At 36.1% G+C, this 27,961-nt stretch overlaps 1 protein-coding gene across 6 annotated transcripts; it reads left to right on the forward strand.

The window, feature by feature from the left end:
* The first annotated feature begins 7,735 nt into the window (after window positions 1–7,735).
* LOC129253284 (ninjurin-1) lies at window positions 7,736–27,732 on the forward strand. Of its 6 annotated transcripts, none has more exons than XM_054891587.1 (4): window positions 7,736–7,777; window positions 13,536–13,607; window positions 15,755–15,931; window positions 20,638–21,130. In XM_054891587.1, exons 2-4 carry the CDS (start codon window positions 13,557–13,559, stop codon window positions 20,842–20,844), a joined length of 435 nt encoding a protein of 144 aa, XP_054747562.1. In that variant the 5' UTR covers window positions 7,736–7,777; window positions 13,536–13,556; the 3' UTR covers window positions 20,845–21,130. The 6 variants fall into 6 exon arrangements, with proteins under 6 accessions (XP_054747562.1, XP_054747565.1, XP_054747561.1 ...); XM_054891590.1 differs by lacking the exon at window positions 20,638–21,130 and adding an exon at window positions 27,433–27,732 and having other exon boundaries at window positions 7,741–7,943; XM_054891586.1 differs by having other exon boundaries at window positions 7,741–7,943; window positions 20,638–21,129.
* Window positions 27,733–27,961: the final 229 nt, after the last annotated feature.

The raw sequence follows: 27,961 nt of genomic DNA on the forward strand, positions 1-27,961 counted from the left end.
TTCATTTGATGCCCATATTACACATCCACAACCAAAGGTTACCCGGGCCCACGTTTTGACCTATATCTCGAGAGCCCAGTCACGGAGCGGCATGAGAAATACTCTGTACTAAAGCATTCACCAACAGCTTTCAATTGATATCCATATTGTACAAACACATTCTAGGGTCCACGTGTTGGTCTCTATCTCGGGACCCTAATCACGGAGCGGCATGAAAAATACTCTGAACTAAAGCATTCACCAACAGCTTCCATTTGATACCCATATTGTATATACACATCCGAAGGTTACCCGGGCCCACATTTTGACCTATATCTCGAGACCCCAGTCACGGAGCGGCATGAGAAATACTCTGTACTAAAGCATTCACCAACAGCTTCCAATTGATATCCATATTGTACAAACACATTCTAGGGTCCACGTGTTGGTCTCTATCTCGGGACCCTAGTCACGGAGCGGCATGAAAAATACTCTGAACTAAAGCATTCACCAACAGCTTCCATTTGATACCCATATTGTATATACACATCCGAAGGTTACCCGGGCCCACGTTTTGACCTATATCTCGAGACCCCAGTCTCGGAGTGGCATGAAAAATACTCTGTACTAAAGCATTCACCAACAGCTTCAATTTGATATTCATATTGTACAAACACATTCTAGGGTCAACGTTTTGGTCTCTATCTCGAGACCCTAGTCACGGAGCGGCATGAAAAATACTCTGAACTAAAGCATTCACCAACAGCTTTCATTTGATACCCATATTGTATATACACATCCGAAGGTTACGCGGGTCCACGTTTTGATCATTTTCCCGGCAATTATTCGAATTTTTCTCACCTTTTAAACCTTCCCTAGACCTCCACGAATAATTCAAGACCAAGATAAGATAAATCCGTTCAGCCGTTCTCGAGTTTTAGCGAGACTAACGAACAGCAATTCATTTTTATATATATAGATTGTATCATGAAAAAAATTCTTAAAGTATTTTATGTATTTGTTATATTCTTCTTCTTTCTTAAAGAAAGATTGCGCGCTCCATGGTCCGTGAGGTATAAGTACAGAATATGAAAGGCGAAAAAAGAGAGAAAGAACAAACGATTGGTATGCTGAAAATTATAGCTTAAATAGTGCGCACTAAGATTTGTTTTTTTCTTTCGTGCTAATGTCACTCAATCGTCCAATTCGCCCAAAACAAAATATCAGTTTGCGGATGGAGCCATCTTTGTATTCTATACAAACCTTTGGTACAACCACGGATGCCACATTTCGACCGAAACTGGTCCCATGATTTTTTGTTGGTCCCTTGGTATCTATTCTATAGGTTAGCCAAAGTGGCTGACAATGAGTTCTGTTGGAAAGAGTATAAGGATCTACTAAAAGTATACAAGAAAGAGATACGTAAAGCCAAGAGAGAATCTTGGAAAGACTTCTGTAGCAGTATGGAAGACACTAACGATGTGGCTAGACTCAGGAAACTGCTATCCAAGAATCCGTCTATGCCAAGAACAATACGTAAAATTAACGGGGAGTGGGCTGACAGCTGTGAGGACTCTCTAGAAGACCTAGTCAGTACACATTTTCCAGGGTGTGCGGACATTACAGATCTCGAACCTAGAGGAGATATTGTGCAAGAAATCCCGACGAACGTAATTACAACCAACAAAATAGAATGGGCTATACAAAGTTTCGACCCATATAAATCGCCAGGACTGGATGGAATCTTCCCAGCCATGCTCCAAAAGGTAAGCCACCTTGTGGTACCATGGTTAAGAACGATATTCAGGGGATGCCTGAGGTTCAGCTACGTTCCTGTATCGTGGAGAGAAGCGAGGGTTGTGTTTATTCCAAAAGCGGGAAAAAGCAACCCTCTATACTCAAAAGAATACAGGCCCATTAGTTTGACTTCATTTCTCCTGAAAACGTTAGAGAAGATTCTAGATACATACATTAGAGACACAATTGCGCCGGACGAATTATCCAAAGCGCAGCATGCCTACACTAAAGGCAGATCCACTGAAACTGCACTTCACTCACTTGTACTAAACATAGAAAAGGCGTTAGAATATAAGGAGTATGCTCTAGGAGTATTTCTAGATATATCAGGGGCCTTTAACAACGTGACAAAAGATGCTATCTTAAATAGCATAGAGTCACTTAACGTGCAACCCGCGGTTTATCTATGGATAAGGCAGCTACTAGCTAGCAGAAAGATAAGAGCGGAGTGGAACGATGCGACCGTCACCAAATATGCATGCAGAGGTACTCCGCAAGGTGGGGTACTATCGCCGCTATTATGGCTACTAGTAGCAAATGAAATTCTTAAGAAACTTGACAGAGGGGCACCTAAACTAGTGGCATATGCCGATGACATAGCTATAGTAGTTACAGGAAAGTACCTGGACACCATCAGTAATGTGATGAACAACACTCTCAAAACGATACACCAATGGGCATCTCACGCAGGGCTAGGGATAAACGCGGGAAAAACGGACATGGTACTTTTTACCAGGAAGTACAAAGTTCCGGCGTGGAACCTCCCGAAGCTAGGCAACAACGAATTACTTCTCAAAGATTATGCAAGGTACCTCGGAGTAATATTGGACAGCAAATTGCTGTGGAAGCACAACGTTGAGGAGAGGGTGAAAAAGGCCAGTAATGCGTTGTACGCATGTAAAAGAATGCTGGGCGTTACTTGGGGTCTATCACCCTCCCTGATGCATTGGTGCTACACAGCAGTAGTCAGACCGATATTGCTGTACGGAACCTTAGTATGGTGGACTGCGACAAAAAAACTGACATACTTAATGCCGCTGGAAAGGATTCAACGACTCGCTGCTCTGTGCATAACAGGAGCGATGAAGACCACTCCAACGGCGGCGCTGGAAATGATACTCAGCATGCCACCTATTGACCTCATGGCGGAAAACCTGGCAGCGAAATCCGCGAGAAGGCTAATGGCTGCGGGGGTATTCATCTGCAGAACCTTCGGTCACAGCTCAATAGGAAAGTGGAGCTCAGGTGGCACAGACTACATGACTCCGTACTTTAATTGGGAGAGAAGGTTCCGTACTACAATTGAAGAGGAGGGATGGCATAAAGGCATGAAGCCTGGCCATAGAACCTTTCACATCTATACAGACGGCTCGAAAACTCCAGACGGAGTGGGAGCGGGTATCTACTGCTCAAAACTAGGAATAAGGCAGTCTATCAAGCTGCCAGACCACAGCAGTATTTTCCAAGCGGAAGTTTTTGCTGTGGGGAAGGCCGCAGAGCTAGCCTACACTAGAACAAGAAAGAACTCAACAATTAATATATACGTGGATAGTCAAGCAGCAATAAGAGCAATAAGCTCATATTGTATTAAATCCAAAAATGTTCGACGGAGCAGGGAGGCCATAGAAAGGCTAGCCGAAAACAGTAGGCTGCATATCTACTGGGTACCTGGTCACAAAGGCATTATAGGGAACGAAATAGTAGATGAGATAGCAAAAAGTGCTGTGAGACTACCATTTGAACAAGAGAACGACATACCGAGACCGCTAAACACAATATACAATGAAATGGACGACCACATGAAAAGGCAAGTGAAAGCTAGGTGGACTAACCTGACCACATGCAAAACAGCAAAACTCATGTGTAGAACCAACGACAAAAAACTCACTCAATTCGTACTTACGCTCTCGCGAAAGGAATGCAGAACTATCATAGGTATGCTAACAGGTCACAATCTATTGGCTGCACATGCGTACAAGATAGGGATTGCTAACACGGACAAATGCAGAAAATGCAGAGAGGATGTTGAGGAGACTCTAGAACACCTTCTGTGCGTTTGTCCGGCATTATCAAAAACGCGACTAAGATGCCTGGGAGCCCCACTGTTTGAGGGTCTGGAAGACGTCTCAAAAGCGGAGCTCCCAGACCTACTTAGATTCGCCAAAAGCGCTGACATCCTACACGATGTCTACTTTAGGGATTCATAGAGTTCGGTCTCTATCTGGTATCGCTAGGGACCAAAAGGTCTATGCGTGGCTTATTGCCAACCAGGCTAACCTAACCTAACCTTGGTATCTATTTTTGTAAAATGGTGTTTTTTCCAATTTATGGGAATAAGTTTCCGTCCTTTCTTAGCTAAAGTTACGAATTATTTAAACACTTAAATAATATAAGATATTATGTGAAGTATGTGGCACTGAAAACTATAACTTTACTCCATCTTTCAGGCAGCATACGGATTCCTCTGATGAAAAAATCGAGTTCTTTTGACTTGATCCATTCATTGAGCCAATTTGCGATGCGTAAGAAGCGAACCGCTCTTCAATAAGGGCTGACTGCGCTGATCGGAACTGATGGCAATCCAAAAATGCAATGTCTTGGGAATACAGCGGGTGGGCCAAGATTTCCTTATTCTGTCCCTCTAAATATTTCTGGATTTTTTTCATGCTGAAAAATTAGTTTGTCACGTCTACCGTCCCATTCCGACCGCTTTTCTTTGAGTGCTCGATTCAAATGCATTAGCTGCAGTCGTTAACTTTCGCCAATGATGGTTTCAGATGGTTTAAGGAGTTCATAATAGATGACACCCTTCACCCTGACACCAGATGCACAACATAACCTTTGAAGCATGAATATTTTTTTTCGTTGTCGTGGACCTAGTTCACCTGGCAGGCTCTAATATTTTCGACGATTATAATAAATCCATTTTTCATCGCCAGTGACGATGCGATCAGCTTTAAAATCCTTTTTTTATTTTTTTGCGATTAATATAAAAAAAGTTATACTATTTTGAATTCGCCCTTTACAGAGGCGTTAGAGAGTTAGAAAGGTTGAATTTGCATATCTAAAAGTCTCCAATTCAAAATAGTATAAATTTTTTTATATTAATCGCAAAAATATTTTAAAAAAAGGATTTTAAAGCTGAAGAGTAGTAGTTTGCGATGCCGTTGTGAAAAATTAAAAAAAGACTTTACCTTGCTCAAAAAAAATTTTTTTAAATGTCCAAAATCTGCATTTTTTGATTATTTAACCTCAAATTGCCAAAAATCCTGACGTGCTGGAGCATTTTCAAGGTCATATTCGTTTTCAACAGAAAAAAACCTTCAAGAAACACCTATAGCCGTTTTAGAAACTGTACCTCGCAGGACTGTGATATATATCCGATACATTTTGGTACATAAACTTTATTTTTACTTAATTGTAAAATGTGAAAAATTGATGGGTGATATAACTTTTTAATAATTTTTTTCGTAATCAGGACACCAAATTACAAAGTAATTAGTTAAAATTATCCAAAAAGTTTTTTGGTTGTTGGCCTGTGTAATTGTTCGATTTTAATTTAATTGTGATAAAAAATAAATAGCCACATCAAGCTTGACTAGTCAACTGTGACTAGAAATTACATCCATTGTGATTTGTGCAATATTCGATGAATATTTACTTCATCGTTGACTACAAAAAAGCATTAGAATGAGCGGTAGGTTTAATTGGTCGACGAGATCCATAAGTCAGAGGAAGATGCAGAATCGCACGTATACAAACGTCTCTAGAAACTTTCACCTGGACATTAGGCATGCGATAGAAGTTTTGCTCTGAGATTTGGCGAATATTTCCATCTACAGTGACAATCATATGATGAGTCAAATTACCGTTACTTTTCTTGCAGGTTAAAGGGTTAGGGGTGGTCAGAGGCCCGAAAAAATTATGATTTTCAATCATTTGTTTTTTGCTAGTCAATTGCTTTATTTTACAAAAATAAAAACATGGCATTAATGAATCATATTCCGACTTGACTTAACCAAATTTCAAAAAAAAAAAAAAAAAAATTAATAATATTAAAAGTTATCGTTTGTGTTTCTCAAGAAGTCCCTTGCGGTGATCATCACAATTCCTTGGAGATTCATCTAAAATCAATCGGGCCAGAGAAATTAGTTTTATTAATAGATAATCTTGTGCCTGATCGAACCTTTTTTTCAAAATTAACAATATGGCGGCCTCAGGAAATATTTTTCAGATTTTCGGGAAAAAACCGACAATTAATTGTTAAAAAAATCGAAATTTTTGAAAAAAAAAATCCTTCGATCAGGCACCAGTATAAATTTGATTGAATTCTATCGGTTTTTAAGTTACACTGATCACCAGTTCAAAAAACATTTTTTTTTGTTTTTTTTTTTTATTCCCCATTTATTTTATACATCTGTCCTTTGACATTAAGTATATTGTTTAACAATTTGGTCAGGATTTATATACATCGCTTAATAGCCAGTGTCAAAAAGCGATAAAATTAAAATAAACGAAATAATAGCAATTAAATAATATACAATAATACAATACAAGTTTCACTTTACATGATTACATTCTACAACTATTTTTAATTTTTTTTTTTTTTTACATATTTATGGTTTTTTAGCATTTATCATACTAGGTCGCTTGGTCAAAAAACATAGTTTTAAGAAAAACGCATTTAAAGTTTTGCTATCGAGATCCGGAGCGCCCGAACGCCCTTTGTTAATTGTTGAATAACTCGAAAAGTATTTTTCGGATTCACTTCAAATTTTCAAGATACCATACCTTAAGAAAATGCAAAAAAAAATCCAATTTTTTGAAAATTCTGACTGCCCCTAACCACTTAAATAGATTTATAAATAACTAAATGATACTGCCGCATAGCTCGGCTGCGGCTGAACGAGACTTTTTGGATATTCTTCGTTGATATAAAAAATCCTAAGAAACAAATCAGAATTTAAGGCAGTTAATAATATTATGACTTGCAAAGAGCTACGGTATGAAAATATTCTAGCTATCTTTGGTCTCTCCATCTTGGCATTACAGTCCGGGGTGGACCATTGCCTCCTCTACAATACGCCACCACTCTTCTCGACAGCCCGCTTTCGCTCTACGTTGTGAGATTTTCATCTTTCGTATATCGTCTTCTACGCCTTGCAACCATCTCCTTGGCCGGCCTCCTTCAGGGTTTGCTTCAAATACTTTTTCGGTCGTTCTTTCGCTGCTCATTCTAAAAAAGTATCCATACCACCGTAATCTTTGGGGCTTTATAAACCGCGTTACATTTCCTCCCGCGATTAAAACACTGAGTTCGTGGTTATACCGTATACGGTATGTACCGTCTTCTTCTATAGAGCCGAATATTCTTCGACGAATTTTTCTTTCAAATCGCATCAGTAAATTCACGTCATAAACTTTAAGAACCCATGTTTCACAGCCGTAGATGAGAATCGGCCTTATTATAATTTTGTACATCTGGAGTTTTTGTTCCTTTGATATCAATGAAGACTTCATAAGTTTGATATGGTCAAAGTATGCTCTGTGAGCTGCCTGGTCTTGTATAGGTAAGGACATATCCTTATTTATGCTGAATACTACGCCTAAGTATTTAAACTCTTGCATGAACTCTTTCTTTCGATTCTTTGATCTTTCAAATACATGTAATTTAAATGTTGTGAAAAATCGAATATTCTATAGACTGGCTAAAATATAGTTTACAAAAGGCTATGTAAATCTAAAGACCCTGAAATAAGTATTATTTTCCGTTGGTTTTTAAATGGTAATAAAGGTTTGGTCTCTTTATCATCGAAATGGTGCTCTTTTGATTTATTTTGGCCAAAATTGAAAGAGTAAACCGTGATTTTGGGCCCGATTTATTATTTCCAAGTGGCAACCGTGGTTACTATACAACTCAACTTGTGGCTCTTTGTTCAGTTTATTTCAAGTTGCATAGTAGTAAAGTAGTGCCCGTTAAATTCGCGGAATAGTGTCGGCCGTTGGTTACTATAGCAACATTACATTTGTTTACAAGTATCGCCTGCAAGTGCACTCATCCACGCAGTATATGCACACACATACATAGCTGGACAATACGTTGCTTAACATTACAATAGTGGAGCATTGAACCACTCGTTAAATAAACTAACAAAAGCATAGTATATGTATGTATGAGCTGCTTACATACATATGTATATAGTATAAATTCTTCTATTCATACATCAGTTTGATCAACTCTTCTCAAAAATGGCTGCATGTAGATTGAAAATTGTTATAATAAAAGTAGAAGTCTTAGTCATGGTTTTTAGTTTAATGAAACATAAACCGTTCCGGTTGTTGAATAAAAATGAGTTAGTCACTAACGTCAATATACAGATATTCCTCTCGGTATAAAAATTTTAAGTTATGAAGGCAATTCTACCTGCAGCTTTAACTCAAAACTCCTAAATATTGAGGAATTTAAAAACTGTTTAGAGCAAATTTACTTTTAATGCACCATTTCTCAACTTGTCACTGGTACTTGCCACTTACTTGCTTATATACTCGAATGCAACTACTTATTTTGCATGGCGATGGCGCCGAGAATATCAGCTTGCTTCCGGCTATCTATATTTCGGTTAATTTTAAGTTGTCTTGTGGGCTCATTAATATAATATTTATTCACTATCGATTCTCATAGGGTTGGTACATGTTGTAGTGCTGTTTTTTTATTTTCGTTTTTTTTTTTGCGTGAAAGTCAGTATCATATCTTCGCTACGCGAAATGAATTGCTTTACGCTTGAACAACGTTGGGAAGTATTGTGAACTTACAGTGGTGGCCTTATAATTAGAAACGATGTGCTAAGAAAAATAAAATCACTGTGCATATTTTTGGAAGACGTGCACTGTGAATTATGAGCACCGTTATTCTTAGAATAGGCGATGAACATTGCAGTTAGAAAAGCACGTTGATATTTGACGGTTGATTCCTGAAAAAATTCACATTGTTTCTCTGATTGTGTTTCTTGGCTGGCCACGAAATTAGAAACGCGCAGTTTTTTCTTAAATTTTCTATATTTATCTTGGAGTTAGTGTTAAAGTAAGTATACTGAAAAAATCCATAGATTAGCTTTTCTAATTTTAGTTCATCTCAATTGTTAGAATGGGTAAGAAAAAGTCATGCTCCCCGAAATTGAGGGAGCTAATTGTACAGTGTTACAAAAAGGAAAAAATTTCAATGTCGGCTATCGCACAAAGGTTTGGCTGCTCCAAAAAAATGGTATTCGGAGCAATTCATTTGTACAAAAAACGAGGAACTTTGAAACCCCAGCCAGGAAGCCTAGACCTCGAAAAACAACTCCAGCGGATGATAGGCATATTTGTAGGACCAGCAAGAGCAACCCTTTTATGTCTTCGCATGATATAAAAGCCGAAGTTGCAGAGCAATTAAACGTAGAAGTCTCCGCTCGGACGATAAGAAGGCGCTTACAAGAGGCGGGGCTACGTGGGTGCATCGCACAAAAAAAACCGCATGTGTCAAAAAAAAAATATTATGAAGCGGTTACGATTTGCTAAGGAAATGCTCAAAAAAGATTCAAGATTCTGGAATAGAGTTCTCTGGAGTGACGAATCGAAATTCAATTTATTCCAATCTGATGGAAAAACATATGTGAGGCGTCTTCCAGGCAAAGCTTTGGACCCCAGGTATACTGTGAAAACAGTGAAACACGGTGGCGGATCTATTATGGTCTGGGGAGCATTTTCTTGGCGTGGCGTGGGACCAATTGTGCGCATTGACGGAATCATGAACCAACATCAATATAAAAGCATTCTGGAAAATGTAATGGAACCATATTCCTTTGAGAACATGCCGGTTCACTACATTTTCCAGCATGACAATGATCCAAAGCACACTTCACGGTTAGTAAAGCGTTGGCTTTTGGATCAAAATATTGATGTTTTGGACTGGCCACCGCAAAGTCCTAATCTCAACCCAATTGAGAACTTATGGGCAATTGTGAAACGAGATCTCAAGGACAAAAGTCCGAGAAATAATAATGAATTGTTTCAATTGGTGCAGCGAAGGTGGGAGAGCATATCTGTTGAAAGATGCCAAAATTTAATACAAAGCTTGCCGAGAAGACTGCAAAATGTTATAAAAAATAAGGGTTATCCCACAAAATATTAAAATTAATATATGCTAAATTTGTTGAACTTTTTGAAGATATTTTTAAGTTTTCCTTGTCGTTTCTAATTATTTGACCAAGATGAATTTGTGTTTAGTATTAAGTTTATTTTTGTTTTTTAGGATTGTAGTAATGGTGAACATTTTTTATGTTAAACTGAAAGACTACTTGTTTTTGTATTATTTCTAATAAAAAAAATGATGTGGCGAAATAAATTTTAAAATTGCATTAGTAAAATCAAATGCTGCTATCTCGTTTCTAATTATAAGGCCACCATTGTATGTGTGTAGTTCAAAAAGTGCGTTTATTGAAAAGAAGTTTTGGCCAAAATGAGGCACCCACTATGCCTGCTGCACGCAAGTTTTCGTAAAAAGTTCATGACACGGGCTTGCTAATGAAAAGCATTATCGGTATATGCCATTGTTGGCTCGGTGGACTAACACAGAGCAAAAGAAAACTAATTAAGACGGGAGGCTGTGCAACGAACAGCGGCACTCAGAGTTACCTCAGCCTACCGCATTGTCCCAGGTGCAGCAATTTTTGTGATCAGCGGGCAGATACCCGTCGATCTCATGGCCCGGGAACGAATGAATGCTTGAGACTCCAACAAGAAACGCGTCATCGCCAGCTTCTCAGAACGGAAATGCTGCGGTGGCAAAGCCGAAAGAAATATCGGGGAAGTGAACTACTTCTTAACTCAGTTCCTCTCGAGACACGAATACTTCCGAAGATAACTATACCGCATGGACAAGGTAATCGATTCCAAGTGCATATGCTGCGAAGTGCTGCGCTCCTCAGTTCTAAAATATCCACAACTCAACAATTCACCTTTCATCCTGATATGACTTTTGCACAAAGGCCTTGCATTATTCGCTTATAAGCAATTGAAGGCAGAGGGCCATCAGCTTCATTGTCACTTCTTGGGCTTTAGAGCAGCTCGAAATGAAAAACTATTTTGCTCGAATTTTTCGAATTTTTGCTTCGAATATTTTAAAATATTTTTCTGACTAACGGCATTTTCATCCAAGGGACTATGTAAACAAGCAAAACTGTCGTATCTGAGGATTTGGAAAACTCAAATTCGCCAAGACCAAAGTAGCGGTTTTTGAAAAGGATGTAATACAATATAAATTAATATGCTTAAAAACGGGCTTAACTTACCTAAATCACAAATTTAAAACTATCAAATTGGTCAAATGGGGGTTCGTTCCTGAAATATTATATTTGTGTGGGAAGATTTCATAAATGCGCATGCAAAACCTAAAAACAGTGCTCAAGCGGGAAAATGAAGAGATCAAGAAATACGTAAACCAAAAACGGGTTTGTTCTTAGTTTTTTCATAGGCGTGGTGGTAGCGCGCTACCCTCGAGTGACCTTCTGAAAGAAAACCTTCTGCACATCTAAAAAAACAATTATACCTGTACAGTCTAAATTTCGTTAGTTATAAAAAATATATCATCATGCACGCCTTATTTTCACTAAAGAGAAGATGAAAATTGTGAAGTAGAGGTACCTTAGTAAGCTAAATAACATATTATAGACTGGCGACAACGGAGGTTATAGGTGCGCAAACCGAGACACTAGTCTTTTTTTCCGAGTGTATGAATTTTCTACTATTTGCAAAAATCTGCAGATAAAGAACAAATAAAATCCCTAAAATTATACTACTCGCATTTTTCGAAACTCTCCAAAGTGTCAAATTGTTTCTGTCAACATTTACACGTTCATTTATATGAGGTAAAATTAACTCTTATACAAGGCGGCACAAAATTAATCACCCTATCGGAAAATTTATGTATTTTCCAAGTGGCGTCGTACATCAATCATATTTAACACTTGTGAACGTAACAGCTGCAGTACACAGACAAGCAATGAACAAAATAAAGATTTCCATCACTCAAAATCATTTCTTTATTTAGTGAAAAATTGGATCATTAATTTTGGAATTTTAATTTTTTTGTGTTTATTAAAAAAGTTACTCAAAAAGAAAATTGGATGATTAATTTTGGAATTTTAATTAATTTTAATGTGCGTGAGTTAAATCCACATATTGAGCTACGTGCTAGTGTATTATTTTTTAATACATAAGACAAGACACAAGGTGTTACGTGCCGAATGCATTCTGTAAAAATAATACATTTTTTCAAACCGATAAATGGTGCCTCTCCGGTTACCGAAGTTGCACAAACTACAGTGACATCCGAAATTCACCTGACGAATATCGATTAGCGAAAAAATGAAGACGCTTCAACGCTGAAGTTCATAGTGCACCTGTCATAGTAAATACTCTGCACTCTTGTCATAAAATCCCGCAGTTCCCCAGTATATAATGATTAGACAAAGAATTACATAAAGAACTAAAAGATATGCGTTTCTCAGATGACGAACAATTTCACAAAAATTTTTTTTTCGGCAACTCAAGTAGCAAAAAAAAACAAAAATAGTCTATTATTAACTATTCCGCAACGGGTAGGTTTTCAATTACGAAGGGGAGCCGGAAGCCTATTGCCGAAAATCTAGTTTCTTTCTATTTTTGAATTGTATTTAAAAGAGCTGCGCACTAAGTTTCCCACTCATCGCGAAATCTTTTCTATCATTTTGATATTCCATGCCCACAGTGGCACAGAATTGTGGTCATGCGCAAGCCCATTCAGCTACAGCGTTTTATCAATAAATTGATACTGCGATTATATACTATTATTAAGGTTGTATTCCTAATTCCTATTCCACTGTAAAATAACTTTGAGGTTGTGTATTTGAAAATAAATAAATTAATTAATTAAATGAAAATAAAAAATTAAATAAAATAAAATTTTTAAATAGGCCCACTATAAACAATTTAAAAATAGCTAAATTATAGTTAGTTGAAAAGAAGCTGACTTTTTGGCACCACTGTCCTACAAAAGTAGTCAGTTAAAAGCAAGTAAAAGCATCATTACGTCAAACGTTAATTGAAAAGTAGTGCATTCAAAGAGAGCTTAACGTTAGCCGAATTCCTTACAATTACGTAATTGTAAAAATGTTTATAGTTCGGATCAGAAGCAAAAGTATATTATTCTTCTTTCTACTCGAAATGAAACATTTTTGTAATACAAAAAAAAAACAAAGGTCATAATAGCTTATAGCAAATGCAATGGCAAGAGCGTTCATCGTTGAAGATTGACTGAAAATCATTTGCCTACAAAATAAAGCAATCAAATAGTTTTTACCATAAAGCAAAAAAAATTTACACTGGCGGTCTGAAACAAGACTGATGAAAAAGAAAATTGCGCCTTGGACGTTATGTTATATTTTTTGGTTTTGTTTGGCATCCAGTTGTTTACCCATTTTTCTGGCGGCGCCTCTGCATGTTTACAAAAATGTTATTTCAGTATCTTCATTTCTTCCATTCCATCTTCCATTTATTTATTCGTCCTACTAAAAAATGGTCATTATAAATTTCACAGTTGCATATATACGCTTACGTGTTCTTCTCTGTTTCCCTTTTCCAACCGCAATTTTCTCTTCTATCATTACTAGGCTTGGCCACCACTGATATGTACTTATGTACGTAGATATCTACAAATTTAAAGTAATTACATTTAATCCTAGGTGTACACGTTTTTAACTAAAATGGCACGGATTGCAGCGAGCGTAGCCAGCGCATTTGAAAATGATACTGAGGTGAGTAAAATATGAATTTCCATCTTTTTAAATGATACGTTTTACGCGTTTTATTTAATCAGAAAGGCCCCAAAATATCTTAATGCACACCCTACTGGAGAAACACTATTGGAAAGCTGAAAGTAGCCAAACTTTCAAATTTTCTCTCAGAACTGAACTAATGCCAATATTAGTATGCAAGTAGATGCAAGACTTCGGATGTGTTTCTGTCATGAGAAACCTTCCCATAAAACCATCTGCCGTTCGGAGGCGGCACACAACTATAGGTCCCATGATTTGTGAAACAACAACAAGACGCGCCAATTATATATTTCATATTTATGTAATGTAATAAAATACACTTTTTTCAGACTATAGGCAATTTAGTAGTTAAATAATCAGAGCACTAGGAATGAATGTACAGAACCTTAGAAAAAAAGAAATTAAAAATAATAGTTCAAAATAACTATTATCGATTTTATTTAATTTACTAAATTCACGTGCAAATAGTAGTTTCTCAATTATTCTCATAAAAAGGCAAAACACACCTAGGAATATTAAAATCTCTAATAAAAAAAAAGAGGTTGTCTGTAAAGTCGGTTTACTGACGATAGTTTAACGTGATAACGTCATAAGAAAATACTGATTGAATGGTTGCATTTTTCAAAAGAAAATTTTAATTTTATTTGTTTGATAGATATTTTGTATGGATATAGAGAATGAGTTAACATTAACATAACATAATATACTTTAACATAACATAACATAACATAACATAACATAACATAACATAACATAACATAACATAACATAACATAACATAACATAACATAACATAACATAACATAACATAACATAACATAACATAACATAACATAGCATAACATAACATAGCATAACATATCATAACATAACATAACATAACATATTATAACATAACATAACATGCTGTTCAAGCAAGGTAACGACGCATGAGCAAGATAACGACGCATTTTTTGGTGCGTGCAGCCGGCTACATAGAATTATAAAACGTTATCACGTCAAAAAATAATAATAACATTAAAACAACAGGTATTATTAACAAACTTGGTTTTATTTTAAATTCTTCAAGTAAATCAAATTAATAATAATCAATAAGAAGGCATATGCAAATACAAATACGTGAATTTATATTATATATGTACATATGCGCATATACATACACATATACGCTCACTTAAGTAGGAGAGAGCAAGATGTCGAACGTTGCCGTTCGTTTGCTTTGTTTGCTTTGTCGTTCGTTCCGCGCTTTCGCTTGCAGTTCATTCAAGGTAACGGCAATGAGCAAGGTAACACTAATGAGCAAGGTAACACTAATGAGCAAGGTAACACTAATGAGCAAGGTAACGACACATTTTTTCGTGCGTGCAGCCTGTTAAATCGAATTATAAGACGTTATCACGTCAAAAAATACAATCCAAAGAGCCACTAGCAAGTTTTGACATAAAGAACTGTGAAAGTATAGATCTCCTAGGCGAGCCGAATGAGTTCTATGAATTCGTCTTTAGCTGTAAAGTTCTCAAAAATGTTCAATGGGGTGTTAGAATTAATTTTTTTCCAAAGTGTTGCAGATAAATATTATTATTAAATAAACATGAATTGTCTTTCTGGTAATGATTTTTGTTTTATTGGTGGCTTATTTACGCCTGCAAACTATTTGTGAAACATAACAAAACGTGTAATCACCGGTTTGACACCTATGACATTTATTCCGAAACTATGGTAGCCAGATTTGAGTTTTTGAATATTGTTATCGTTACTTAATGGAATGGAGAAATGATTTAAATTGGCATAAAATTAAGTATGTCTCAACGACTATACTTAAAAATTCTAAGGTGAGGCTTACGAGCAGGGGAAACATGTACAGAGGGAATTGGAATATTTACGTTTTTGGCTCAGAAGAATTTTTATATTCACTAGATCGGAATTGCTTATTCTGTAGTAAATCTAAGTTCTCTGATATTGATATTCGTGCACTTTGTGCTTTGGCGTGCTTTTGTTCGGAAGAAGCTGACCGAAGTGCAGCAGGAGGCGTATGATCATCTTTTAGTATTTTTAAATTTTTTTTAATGTTGACGTATACATATAAAAATAATACGAAATTGATCACATTTCTCTTTTTATTGCAGATGAAGGCCATGGATGCTAATCGATATGCGACCAAAAAAACTATCGCCCAAGGTATGCTGGACATCGCTCTGCTGACCGCTAATGCATCCCAATTGAAATATGTACTACAAGTGGGAGAGCAACATCAGTTTTACAAACTAATGCTCGTCATGATTAGTCTTTCGATAATCTTACAGGTGAATATATACAGTGAGTCACAGTCAAAGTGAGCCACACTTCCTAGTCATCAGATTTAGTAGAAATTTGTTTAAAAATACCACAGATTGGAAAAAAGGTTTATGTGTTTTTTATTGTTTGAATATTAGCTATAATAATTCATCGCTTACATGAAGAACCTTCTTTGTTTATTATAAAAAAATTAACAAAAACTAAAATAATTCACAAATCTATCTCACAGTGAAAGTGAGCCACCTTAGCTGAACTGAACTTAAATAACAAATTAATTCTTTGTTGGGCCACCTTTGGCGGAAATAACGGCTTTTAGACGTCGGGGCATTGATTCTAATAACTTACAGGTATATGTGGAAGGAATTGCATGCCACTCGTCTTTTAAGGCATCTAAAAGACTTTGTTTTGAAGAAATGATATGTTTCCGCAGGCTTTGGTCAAGACGGAACCATAAGTTTTCAATTATATTTATATCTGGAGACTGCGGTGGTACTTCCAATACGTGGGGGCAATTATATAATAGATATTCCCGCGCAACAAACGACTTGTGCTTAGGATCATTGTCCTGATAAAAATAGAAGTCGTCTTCGATCCCTAGTTTTTCGACACTTGGCTTAAGATTTTGCTTCAAAACGTCTAAATAAACGTATTTATCCATTATGCCTGGAATATGTTGAAGATTTCCAGTTCCACCATCTGCCATGCAGCCCCAAACCATGACGGAGCCACCGCCGTGCTTCATACTGGGAGTTAGGTTTTTCGGCTGAAACTCAGTGTTTTTTTGTCGCCGTACCATCTTCTTACCGTCCGAGCCAAATAAGTTAAATTTACTTTCGTCTGTAAAGAGAACTTACAAAAATATTATTATAGCCTCTACGTTGCATTATACCGTTATGAACCTTTTGCCAGAAACTCATATCCTTGTAGACATATTTCAGCGCAAACTCCAACCTTTTTTTTCGATTTTTGCTGCTAATAAATGGCTTGTTTCTGGCCGTACGGCCATTATAACCATGCTTTCTGAGAACTCTTCTTACAGTTTCGGGGTTAACGTGGATATTTAGCTACTCCTCAACCATCTTCGTCAATTTTGGAGCACTAAGATGAGGATTTTTCTTCACTTCCCGCAAAATAAATGCCTCGTCCCTTTCTGAAAACGCCTTTTTCTTGCTTTCTTTCTACTTGTTTCCTACTCTTCCTCCTCTAGTAAAGCGATGTATGATGTGCTGGACAGTTCCTCGACTTTTATTCACATATTCCGCAATTTTTCTTTGGGATTTTCCTTTTTTAAAAAGATCAATTACTAACTGTCTAATATCAACACTTGTTTGTCGACCCATCTTTATAACCCGCTTGATAATAAACAACTAAAACACTAAGAATAAGATGCAAGCGAAAATTAATATCCAAAAATACATATGTATCCCGTTATTTTAAAAGAAACAATGTTTGGTGGCTCACTTTGAGTGTAACGTTAGTTTGTGCGTTTGTTTTTGTTCTTCATTATTACTCTTACTTCGGCAGCAAACAAACAAAAAAAATACAGTTAGATTACACAAGCATGCTCACTTGATAAAGTTGACAAAAAATAATGGGTGTTTGAAAGTATTTACAAAAGTTGTTTAAACAAATATCTTCAAGGAATTGGTGGCTCACTTTGACTGTGACTGTACGAACAAAAAATTATATTATTCCTAATTGCCTGTCGGTGGTAATCAATTCCATTTTACACATCGGTGCCAGTGCAGGTTTTATCTGGCGTGTTAAGCCTCAGCTTGAGTCTGCAGCGGGACTGTAAAATGCATAAGCCTAAATATTACCGATCGGCTCATATCATTAACAACATTCGCACAGGGCTCGCTTTTTTTACCGCTACCGTAAATATATTCATTTCGGCCTTCGACACCAACATACTGCTGCTCACAGGAGGGCAAATTGCGGATTCGAATTAATAATTTTTCTTACTAGCGCATAAAATAAACACTATGTACATAAATCTTTCTTCAAACGATTGATTGAAACAGACTTTTAGCATGAAATTAACCTACCAAAGTACTTTTTATTACAATTTATATGAATCCTAGTATTAAAAGAATAAATGACAGAAAAATAAAAGTAAGCATGCCAAAAAAGGTAGATGGTATGGAAACGGGTTCTGAAAGCTACCTGTAAAAACACCATGAAAATTTGTGTAGTACTTTTGGAGACTGTCGGTAAATAGACAAACAGGTGGGTCGCTAATATCTAGGCTTGCTATATCAGCAGACGTTGCAAAGTAGTGAAAGCCAATATGCCTAAATTTTAGTCCCGCGTCCCTGCATCCCATCGATCTTTCTCTTTCACCTCACCTCCTTCATAATGGTATCACAAAGGACGAAACCAAGTGTGCTCACTCCTTGGGTAACCATACCAACCTAGTCCCGCGAGCGCCGAACAGTGCTAGATGATTCCACCTCGTCCTCCATATATCTGGCGCAACCAGCACGCGAAGTAATGCCGAGTATCGCAGCATGCATACTTTGGTGGCAATGTCCCTTAAGGGCACCTCCAAAGCGAGAATCCGTACCCTCTCATTTCACGGGGAAACCACCTCACAGATCCATTGTGCAGCACACAGATGAGCCTAATATCAAAGATATTGAATGCGATCAAAAAAGAAGTCAAGCTTTCTCCGACCTATTTCGATCGCACTATCATCGAGGCCAGATCTCTAATTGCCGCTAAGTGGTCGGAATAGATATTTACTTCCCTAATAGTTATTGCAAAAACGAGGTCCCAATCAGCTACTTTTTGAGTGCAGCTACCTCGGTTTCGTGCACACTGCAGTGTGCAGACACCAGTAGGATGAACGCAAAGTTTCTGAGGACACTTGAATATCAATAAGTGAGGTCAAGTCTGTAACTCGAAGCTCTCAATCTGATTGCGGCTCGGGCATTGGCTGTATTACCTGCGATATTGACAGTTGCAACATCTAGTATTGCGTTAGGCGCTAGAGTAGGACTGGTTCGAAGCGCTCAACTTATTCCAGTGAGAGCAGACCTTTAGAATCTCTTTAGTTTCTTCACCGACGCTGTCCTTTCAACCTAAGTATTTCACCTTTACAGAAAGCACCAACGGAGCATGCCTTATTGAGGAGTGTTGAGCTCTGGGTGCTTTATATTTCCACTTCAATTAGACCGAGCTACTCTTGAGAGAGTTTACCAATAGGCCACAACCCGCGGTCCAACTAACAACTACGCTTAACAACCCTGTATCAATTGCTGCAGAGTATCCAAAAACTTGTTTCTAACAATAAGTGCCACGTCAATCGCGTAAGCAATCACCCTGCAGTTCCTTCTCGCCAACTCCCCCAGTAACCATAACACAGAGAAATGGTGAGGGAACGCTGCCTTGTAGAATGTCCCTAATCACCTACCGGCGGAGAGAGAAGTCCCCCACTATCTCACGATAGTTCTGTCGCTACGTATTCTATAAATAAACCTGTTAGGGTGGGTTCCGACTCTCACTTTATCCATAGACTTAGTGATTGGTTCCGGGAGCGCATTATTCAAATTCACTTTAGTGGCGAGAAAGAGATACCCACTGCGAGCTCTTTCTTACATAAGCGGTCCTCTAATTCTTTAACAATCGTATGCAGGGCAGATTCTACGAATCTGCCTTTGCATTACAGTTGTTGGGTTTGCAATAAACGCCTCCGGGAAAAAATTCACTCCTTACGGGGTTAGGAGTAGTCAGAGGCCCCAAAAATAATGATTTTCAATAATTTGTTTTTTGCTAGTCAATTGCTTTATTTTACAAAAATAAAAACATAGTATTAATAAATCATGTTTCGACTTGACTTTAGTAAAATTAAAAAAAAAATTGTAAAAGTTGTCGGTGTTTGTTTGGAGCCCGTTTCTCCAGAAGACCCTTAAGGTGTTCAACACAAGTCCGTGGAGATTCATCTAAAATCAATCGGACAACAGAAATGAGTTTTATTAATAGATAATCTTGTGCCTGATCGAAGTTTTTTTGTTTTTGTTTTTTAAATTAACAATATGGTGGGCTCAGGAAATATTTTGCAGATTTTCGAGAAAAAAAAACCGACAGTTAATTGTTTAAAAAAAATCGAAATTTTGAAAAAAATCCTTCGATTAGGCACGAGTTTTTTATGTTTTTCAAAAGCAGTATACACTTTATCGAAATCTACCAAGCGGTTTTCAAGTTACAGTGATCACCAGTTCCAAAACATAGTTTTGAAAAAAAAACCCATTTAAAGTTTTGCGCTGAGCGCCCTTTGTTAATTGTTGAATAACTCGAAAAGTATTTATCGGATTCACTTCAAATTTTCACACAATATTTTTAAGATACTATACTTTAAGAAAATGCAAAAAAAATCCAATTTTTTCAAAATTCTGACTATCCCTAAACCCTTACGTGCAGGTCAATCAGTCATTAAGTGTCTTCAGCAACAAATTAAAATACAATAAATAGTTTAATGAAAGATGTAATTGAAGCTGCAACTTGAAGATGAGTTTGAATGTTAAAGAAATTTTCTATTGTAAAAAGTTAGTAAAAAGCATAGCAGCTAAATTAAAAAATCTAGCTACATTCGCCCTGAATTAAATATAACTTCTACTACCCAATATTTTTATGTTTATATTTTTCATGACCTATTCGTATGGAATTATATGAGATGAATACACAACTAAGTTTAAACTTCTATTTCTCACAGCTGCTGGTTGGAATACTTTTTGTAATTATTGGCAGTCTAAATATTAATCACCAAAATGATCAAAAAGCTGCAATCATTATAAACGACATTATTCTGGTTGTAATTTTCGTGATATCAGTCATAAACGTGATAATATCGGGATTCGGCATCGAATACTCATCACAGCCTCTAATACTCTTAGAAAATGTTGGGAAGAAGCAGCCTTAAAACTTTTCTAAGTAAAACTACATTTATAATTTATTATAATTTTAACCTGGAAGTGCATGATTCGTTTGTTCCTATTTGACTTCGTACAGTTTTAGTTGTGAGGTAGCTGTTGACTTATGCAAAAGTGTGTAAAGGTATTAGACCCACCAGAGGGAGTCGGTTGCATCCATTTCGGTAACGAGAGTTCAACTGATATGTCATGCAAAACGCAGAGGGATGCCACAATGAAAGTATTGACGTATATAAACAAATCCAGTTGTTTTGCAAGGTGGCGCAAAATTAATCATTATTTGGTTTTTGAATAAATTGTTTACTATTGTAAATAAAAAAAAAATATTTTGAGTGATGGAAATCTATATTTTGATTTGTCTATTTGCAGCTGTTAAGTTCAAAAGTGTCAAATATGACTGACGTATGACGCCATTTGCAAAAATTATGCATTTTCCTATAGGGTGATTAATTTTGCGCCCCCTTGTTTTTCTTAATAGAAATGAAAATGTACAAAAAAATGTCAACGAGAGTGATGTTGTATCCACACCTGTAAAAAAAGGCGAATATGTGCTTTTTGTCCTTAGAATTTACGCCGTATGGCTAAATGCAGGAAAAGCTTGCGAAAATATTTATACTATTTTTTGATCGGCTATTCCATTTGTGGGACAACATCAAGACGCACGCCACAAATAGGAGGGGGAGCTCTGCCAAACACCCAAGATTATATGCGGCAATAATATATTTATTCATGCTGGAGTTTATGCCTTTAATAATACTTACTGCTTTGCTGAATTATGTGATACAATTATTTTTGTTTACTCTTTATTCTTTTTGTTTTTTGAGAATCTACCTTAAATAAGTCTAAATTTACTCAGATAGCCAAGTGGCGATTAAATATCTTAGTAGGTTTATCACTAATTCCATCATTGCTCGCAAATGCCGGGCATCTCTTAACGAGATATTACTTTTCTGTTACTGTCCCGCGTGGCGTCCCACTTGGTTTAGATACGTCGGTTCATTGTTCTTGAATGATACTGATGATCTTACGGATAAAAGAGTCAGCCACATCAAACGATTTGCACTTAAAGCAAAATAGTTTAACGTTGAGTAGCAGATAAACTGCTACTGTGGTTTCACAATGGATGGACAACGGGCTAAAAGAGTTGGGTTACAGACCGATTACAAATTCAACCTACTTACCTTTGAAAATTTAGTATATTTTTTAAATTACTTATACAATTAAATAAACTGAGATTTCTGGCTTTAATCCGAAACACACTAACTATTAAAACTGTAAAAAAAGAGGTTGTCTGTAAAGTCGGTTTACTGACGATAGTTTAACGTGATAACGTCATAAGAAAATACTGATTGAATGGTTGCATTTTTCAAAAGAAAATTTTAATTTTATTTGTCTGATAGATATTTTGTATGGATATAGAGAATGAGTTAACATTAACATAACATAATATACTTTAACATAACATAACATAACATAACATAACATAACATAACATAACATAACATAACATAACATAACATAACATAACATAACATAACATAACATAACATAACATAACATGACATAACATAACATAACATAACATATCATAACATAATATAACATGCTGTTCAAGCATGAGCAAGATAACGACGCATTTTTTGGTGCGTGCAGCCGGTTACATAGAATTATAAGACGTTATCACGTCAAAAAATAATAATAACATTAAAACAACAGGTATTATTAACAAACTTGGTTTTATTTTAAATTCTTCAAGTAAATCAAATTAATAATAATCAATAAGAAGGCATATGCAAATACAAATACGTGAATTTATATATATACATATGCGCATATACATACATATATACGCTCACTTAAGTAGGAGAGAGCAAGATGTCGAACGTTGCCGTTCGTTTGCTTTGTTTGCTTTGTAGTTCGTTCCGCGCTTTCGCTTGCAGTTCATTCAAGGTAACGGCAATGAGCAAGGTAACGACACATTTTTTCGTGCGTGCAGCCTGTTAAATCGAATTATAAGACGTTATCACGTCAAAATTCTAAATTTTTGTGGGCGAAGTTTCTTTAGAGCCCTTTTCAAATGTCCGTCGTCAATTCGACGAAGCATGCACTTCTAAGGTTCAAGTAATTTATGTAAATATTAGACATCAAACACCAAGAAGCGAACTGCTCCAATTTAACAGCAGTTGAGTATTATTCGTATGTAATGAGAAAAAGGAAAATAGGAAAAGGTTTGGCTCTTTGTTTAAAAATATTAAAGCCATGGACTAGCTAAAGGCGCTATTCTAATAGGCTCATTAATAATATATTTTTTTTTATTTAATTTTTTCTATTTATTAGTTATTTCATTTACAATTCAATAAAATTAAAAAAAAAAAAATGTCACTAAAAAAGTATTTTCAAATCAATAGTGGCTATTATGTATTATGGTACTGGAAAGAGCAACTTGTGCAGAAATATATCAACTGTATAATTAGTAAAAACTTTTGTTAAAATATTATTAATTCCTCACCTAAATCAAATTGATAACTGCATATGAAAAATAATTCATGCCGACGTGCAAAAAGCCAAACACACACACCTAATTACTTCTTTATACTCGTACATGCATACAAGCCTCAATATGGCAAGATGACATACAGTCTGTCTAATGGAAGTGTGACCGGAAAAATTCAAACTTAGGTAGAGTTCCGTTATTGACAAAAAATGAAATTCTGCTAAATAGGTGCATCCATTTCGTAATATGCGTTGTGCGAATTATTAGTTTTGTGAGAAATTTAGAAAGCGTACGTTCTTTTTACTAAATGAGTTCCGTGTATGAAAACCGATTTGAAGCAGTATTCCTATGTACACACCCTATAGGTCCAAAAAGGTCACTTGTATCTGCAACAAAATATTTGAAGAAGTCGAAGACGCTCATAAATAAATGAGTGCAACGGTATACCCAAGTTAAAAACGTTGACGACTTCCCCGGAGAGGCAAAAAAAAAAACTCGCCAAAGCAATATCAAAAGATCAGTTACTTGCTTGTGACAAAGCTGAACTTATCACTGCGTGAAGCTGAAGTATATAATTTTAAGGAAAAGTGGTGTTAATCTATCCAAAGTCGCGATGTTTACGTGCAGAAGACTTCAAATTCCGGAGCACATTGAAAAAACCGCTGCTCTTATTAGCACACGAAAAAGGACTTGCATGGGCTAAGGCAAATTCAGAAGGGAATTGGGCAAACTTAATATTCACGGATGAATCTTCCTTTTGGGTGAATAGTTGCATAGGTCGATTATCGTGTTCTGCTGATAATTTAAACTTCAACGAACTGTTAAGCATCCAGTTAAGGTTTAAATTTAAGGGGTTATATACGGTTAAAAGGCCAAAAAACGAATTTTCCAGAATTTTTTCTGAGAATACTTTTAAATTTATTGATCTAAAAATGTGTACACATATTATGTTATCTTTAACCTGTATTTTAAGACTTAGTATTAGTAAAAATATTTATTTGGAAAGGCACTACAGCTGATCTCCGGCAGCTCCTCTCAAAAAAGACGTTTTGCGGTGATCACTATACCTCTGAACTGGATCCTCTGAAATTAAAAAACCAAACAGATTTCGTTAAAGTAATGCTAAATCTAGTAATTAATCGCAGGAATAAGCAAAATAAATTTTTTTGACAAAATGGCGGTTACTCAAAAAAAAAAAAAAAGAATCGATTTTTGACCAAAATTTCGGCCTTAAATTGTTCATAAAAACAAAAATTTACGGTGAGAAAAAATCTTCGATTAATTACTAAAAAATATATTTAAGAAGCTCGTTTTAAAATTTGAGACTAATCGGTTGAAAACGGCTATCGAGTAATGTTGGTCACCGACTTTGAAAGCACCATTTTGAGAAAAACGCGTTTAAAGTTTGAAAAGCACTTTACAAGCACTCTGGAACGCCTTTTCAAATTTGCGTGCAACTTCGAAAATACTCACCGGAACGATATTAAGTTTCTGTGTGCATTTTTAAATATATTTACATTAAGAAAATAAAAAAAAAAAATTTTTTGAGAATTCTAACTGCATATAACCCCTTAAGGCTGCTTCTCCGAAATAGGATATGGCCGTCCTTTTGTGTTTACCACAAATTTGAATGCAGTTTTCAATTTACCAAAAAGCATTACTGCCGTCAGCTGCGAAGACATTTGGAAGAACCAGCTAACTTTGGATTTTAAAAGGGCATAACGATGCCCAGTATCGAAACCGAAGGTGTGTAGAGTGAAAACAGCAAAATTGGATTGAAATGTTGGCCTGGCCTTCACAGTCGCCTGATGTCAACTCTATTAAAAATCTAATTGTATATTAGTAAAAATGTAGTTAAACAAAAACTGAAAAACTCACAAATATGGACGGTCAAAAAGTTAACCAGGCGAATTCGGCTGATTTGGAGAGCAGAATCTAACACAAAGCATGACTCGAAGATGTAGAGCCTTTTTTTATTCAATATACCATGCGAATTACTAATATTATAAGCCCATACAATGTAATTTGTTAAAATCGAATTAGTAAATAGTTTCCAAGTTATGGTGGTCACGTTTCCACTAGACAGACTGTATGTGTGTACGTAAATGTAAGTATGTGAACTTCATACACATGCGGCTGCGCGCACTTGCCACAACAAAAATATTCGGTAAAAATATATGTATACTCAAGAAGTCCAGCGAACTTTCATAGGTACAATTTTGTGCCAAAAGGTATTAATCCTTTGCGGTCGATGCCGCAGTGCCGGCATTCGCAAGTCGTCGTAAAAGTCGATGCCGCGGCAAGATGTCATTAAGAGGAAAGGAACGTTTTTTGACATCAGTAGAGTTGAGATTAGAAAAATTAAGTTTCAATGGATTCTAGGTTTTTAATATTCACATATTTGCTTTAAATCATTAAGGTAGAAATAACTCCGAAAAGCTAAATTAGCCGTGACTAGCTGGGAGAGAGAAATTTGCCGATCGCAAAGGGTTAATTATAACGTCATGAAGTATGAACAACATTTTTTCATAATTTCTTTAGGCCAACGTTTTAGGCCTTTAGTATGAAGTATTATATAATTATTTGATATGTGAGTTTGTATATTTAAGACGAAAACTGTGTAATAAACTTATGAAATAAAAAGTGATTGAGCCGTAAGCCCTGGCAGCTAGTGCTCCTTTTTTTATTGTAAAATAATAATTTATTGTTATTTTCCAATAAATAAATAAAAAGTGATATTGATTGAAAAATTTTAGTTTTTCAATTTGCGGTTTAGATTGCTGTTATTTTGCACACGTACGTGGGTACAAGTCGTTGAAGCTTCAGCGATTTCTTCAATATTAGATGCTTAAGGGGGTGATAGGGTTTAGCGCTAAAAAAAAAACACTTTTTTTTAATTTTTTACAGAAATATGGCTTAAGATACTTTAATAAAATCAGTTGCATGTTATTGTACATCTTTTCAATAAGTTTTTAAAAAATATTAATAATAAAATATTGACAAATAAGCCCATGACAGAGTTTTTTTGGAGATATGTTTTTCGAGAGGTGCTCTGCGGTGCCAATCGGCATTCGTCGTAGAATCATCTGAAACTAAAAAAGTCGAATTTTTCAGTTAAAGTATGACGAAATTTTCGATTTTGTGACCCTACCCTCTATTCTGTGGCGCAGAAGTGTGGACGATGACAATTTCCTATGAAGTGGCCCTTAGAATGTTCGAGAGAAAGATTCTATTGTACGTTGGCGACTGGGAATATCGCAAACGTTTGCACAATAGCAGGGGGTGAGAATTGCATTGCACCCCACTTCCATCATCCTCCTACCTTCCGAGTCTTACAGGATGCCATTCGGGATGCGCCAGCCCAGCAAATCTTGGCTGTCGTTCAAAAAGCAGCCCAAAACAAGAGAATAGGGAGCATTCGGAGAGTACCAGGGTTGAGCATAGTGCACTTAATAATTAATGCAATAAAAAAACACTGAAAACACTTAGTGATAATGACCACCTACCACTAAAAAATGTCCAACTCTGGTCAATACTCGTATTTACATAGTTACACCAACAACCGCCGATGAGGTCTGATTAGCTATTGGACCAAGCCCTCGCACCACTTCAAGGAGCCTGCCTTCACTAGGAACTACGGAGAACCTCCAGTGTGTTTTTCAATGTCAAACATGCACTGGTAGACCCAAAAATTAAGATGATAGTACAGAAAAAAGATTATCAGAAAAAGTTTTGTTTAGGGGTGCACTAAAGTGTGGTAATTCGCTTGCCCGAAAAAGGGGGAAAACAGGAAAATTAGTACGGTTTTGACGTAGTTTCTTCTCCATTTCACTGGTACCATTAAGCACATGTTTTACTCATGCGTTAGTTCTTCTGTGCATCGTGTACGTGTGCCAAGGTGAACTCATGCAAGGTGGTCGCACCAGAGCAGCTGATTTTGCGATTTACTCAGCAATATTAAAATTAAAAAATACTTATAAATATATACATATATGTAACGTATATACAATGTACATTTGGATTAATAAATTTTTACAAAAAATATTGACGGAATTTCGTTTTTTATTTCCTTTTCTTGGTACAGATTTTCGCTGGAACTTTGTTGATTATATTGTCAGTTATTGGGATTCACAAAAGTAAATTTCAACGCTCGCTTGCAGACACTCTTAATCATATTGTGGACGGGATAATATTTCTATCTGTTTTTTGCGATGTCGTAAAAATGAATTTCGGTCTCGATCCTGCAATTTCCGTAGTCGGAACACAAGCTGACAAGTTAAAATAGTCCATAAAGTACCAGTACAGCGAATCACGATTATACTTACTTACACCTATTCTGACTCCGATATACTATAAAATTGTAATAAGTTCAGTGAAAGTACAACTTTCGTGTACTTCATGTTTTCAATATTAATGACTGCATAGTATGAAATTAGCAGCAATGATAGATCCCTTAAAAATAGTGAATATAGTTGTTAGTTTTAAAAAAATGCATATCACAAAAGTTAGTATACGATGAAAGAATAGTATAGTGAAAAGCGAAGAGAGCGACCGCGGAAAAAATGTTTGTACTGCGTTCAGAACGAACTAAGACGCATAGGACAATCTACCGT

Source organism: Anastrepha obliqua, chromosome 1 (genome assembly GCF_027943255.1).
Source record: "Anastrepha obliqua isolate idAnaObli1 chromosome 1, idAnaObli1_1.0, whole genome shotgun sequence".
Classification (NCBI taxonomy): Eukaryota; Metazoa; Arthropoda; class Insecta; order Diptera; family Tephritidae; genus Anastrepha; species Anastrepha obliqua.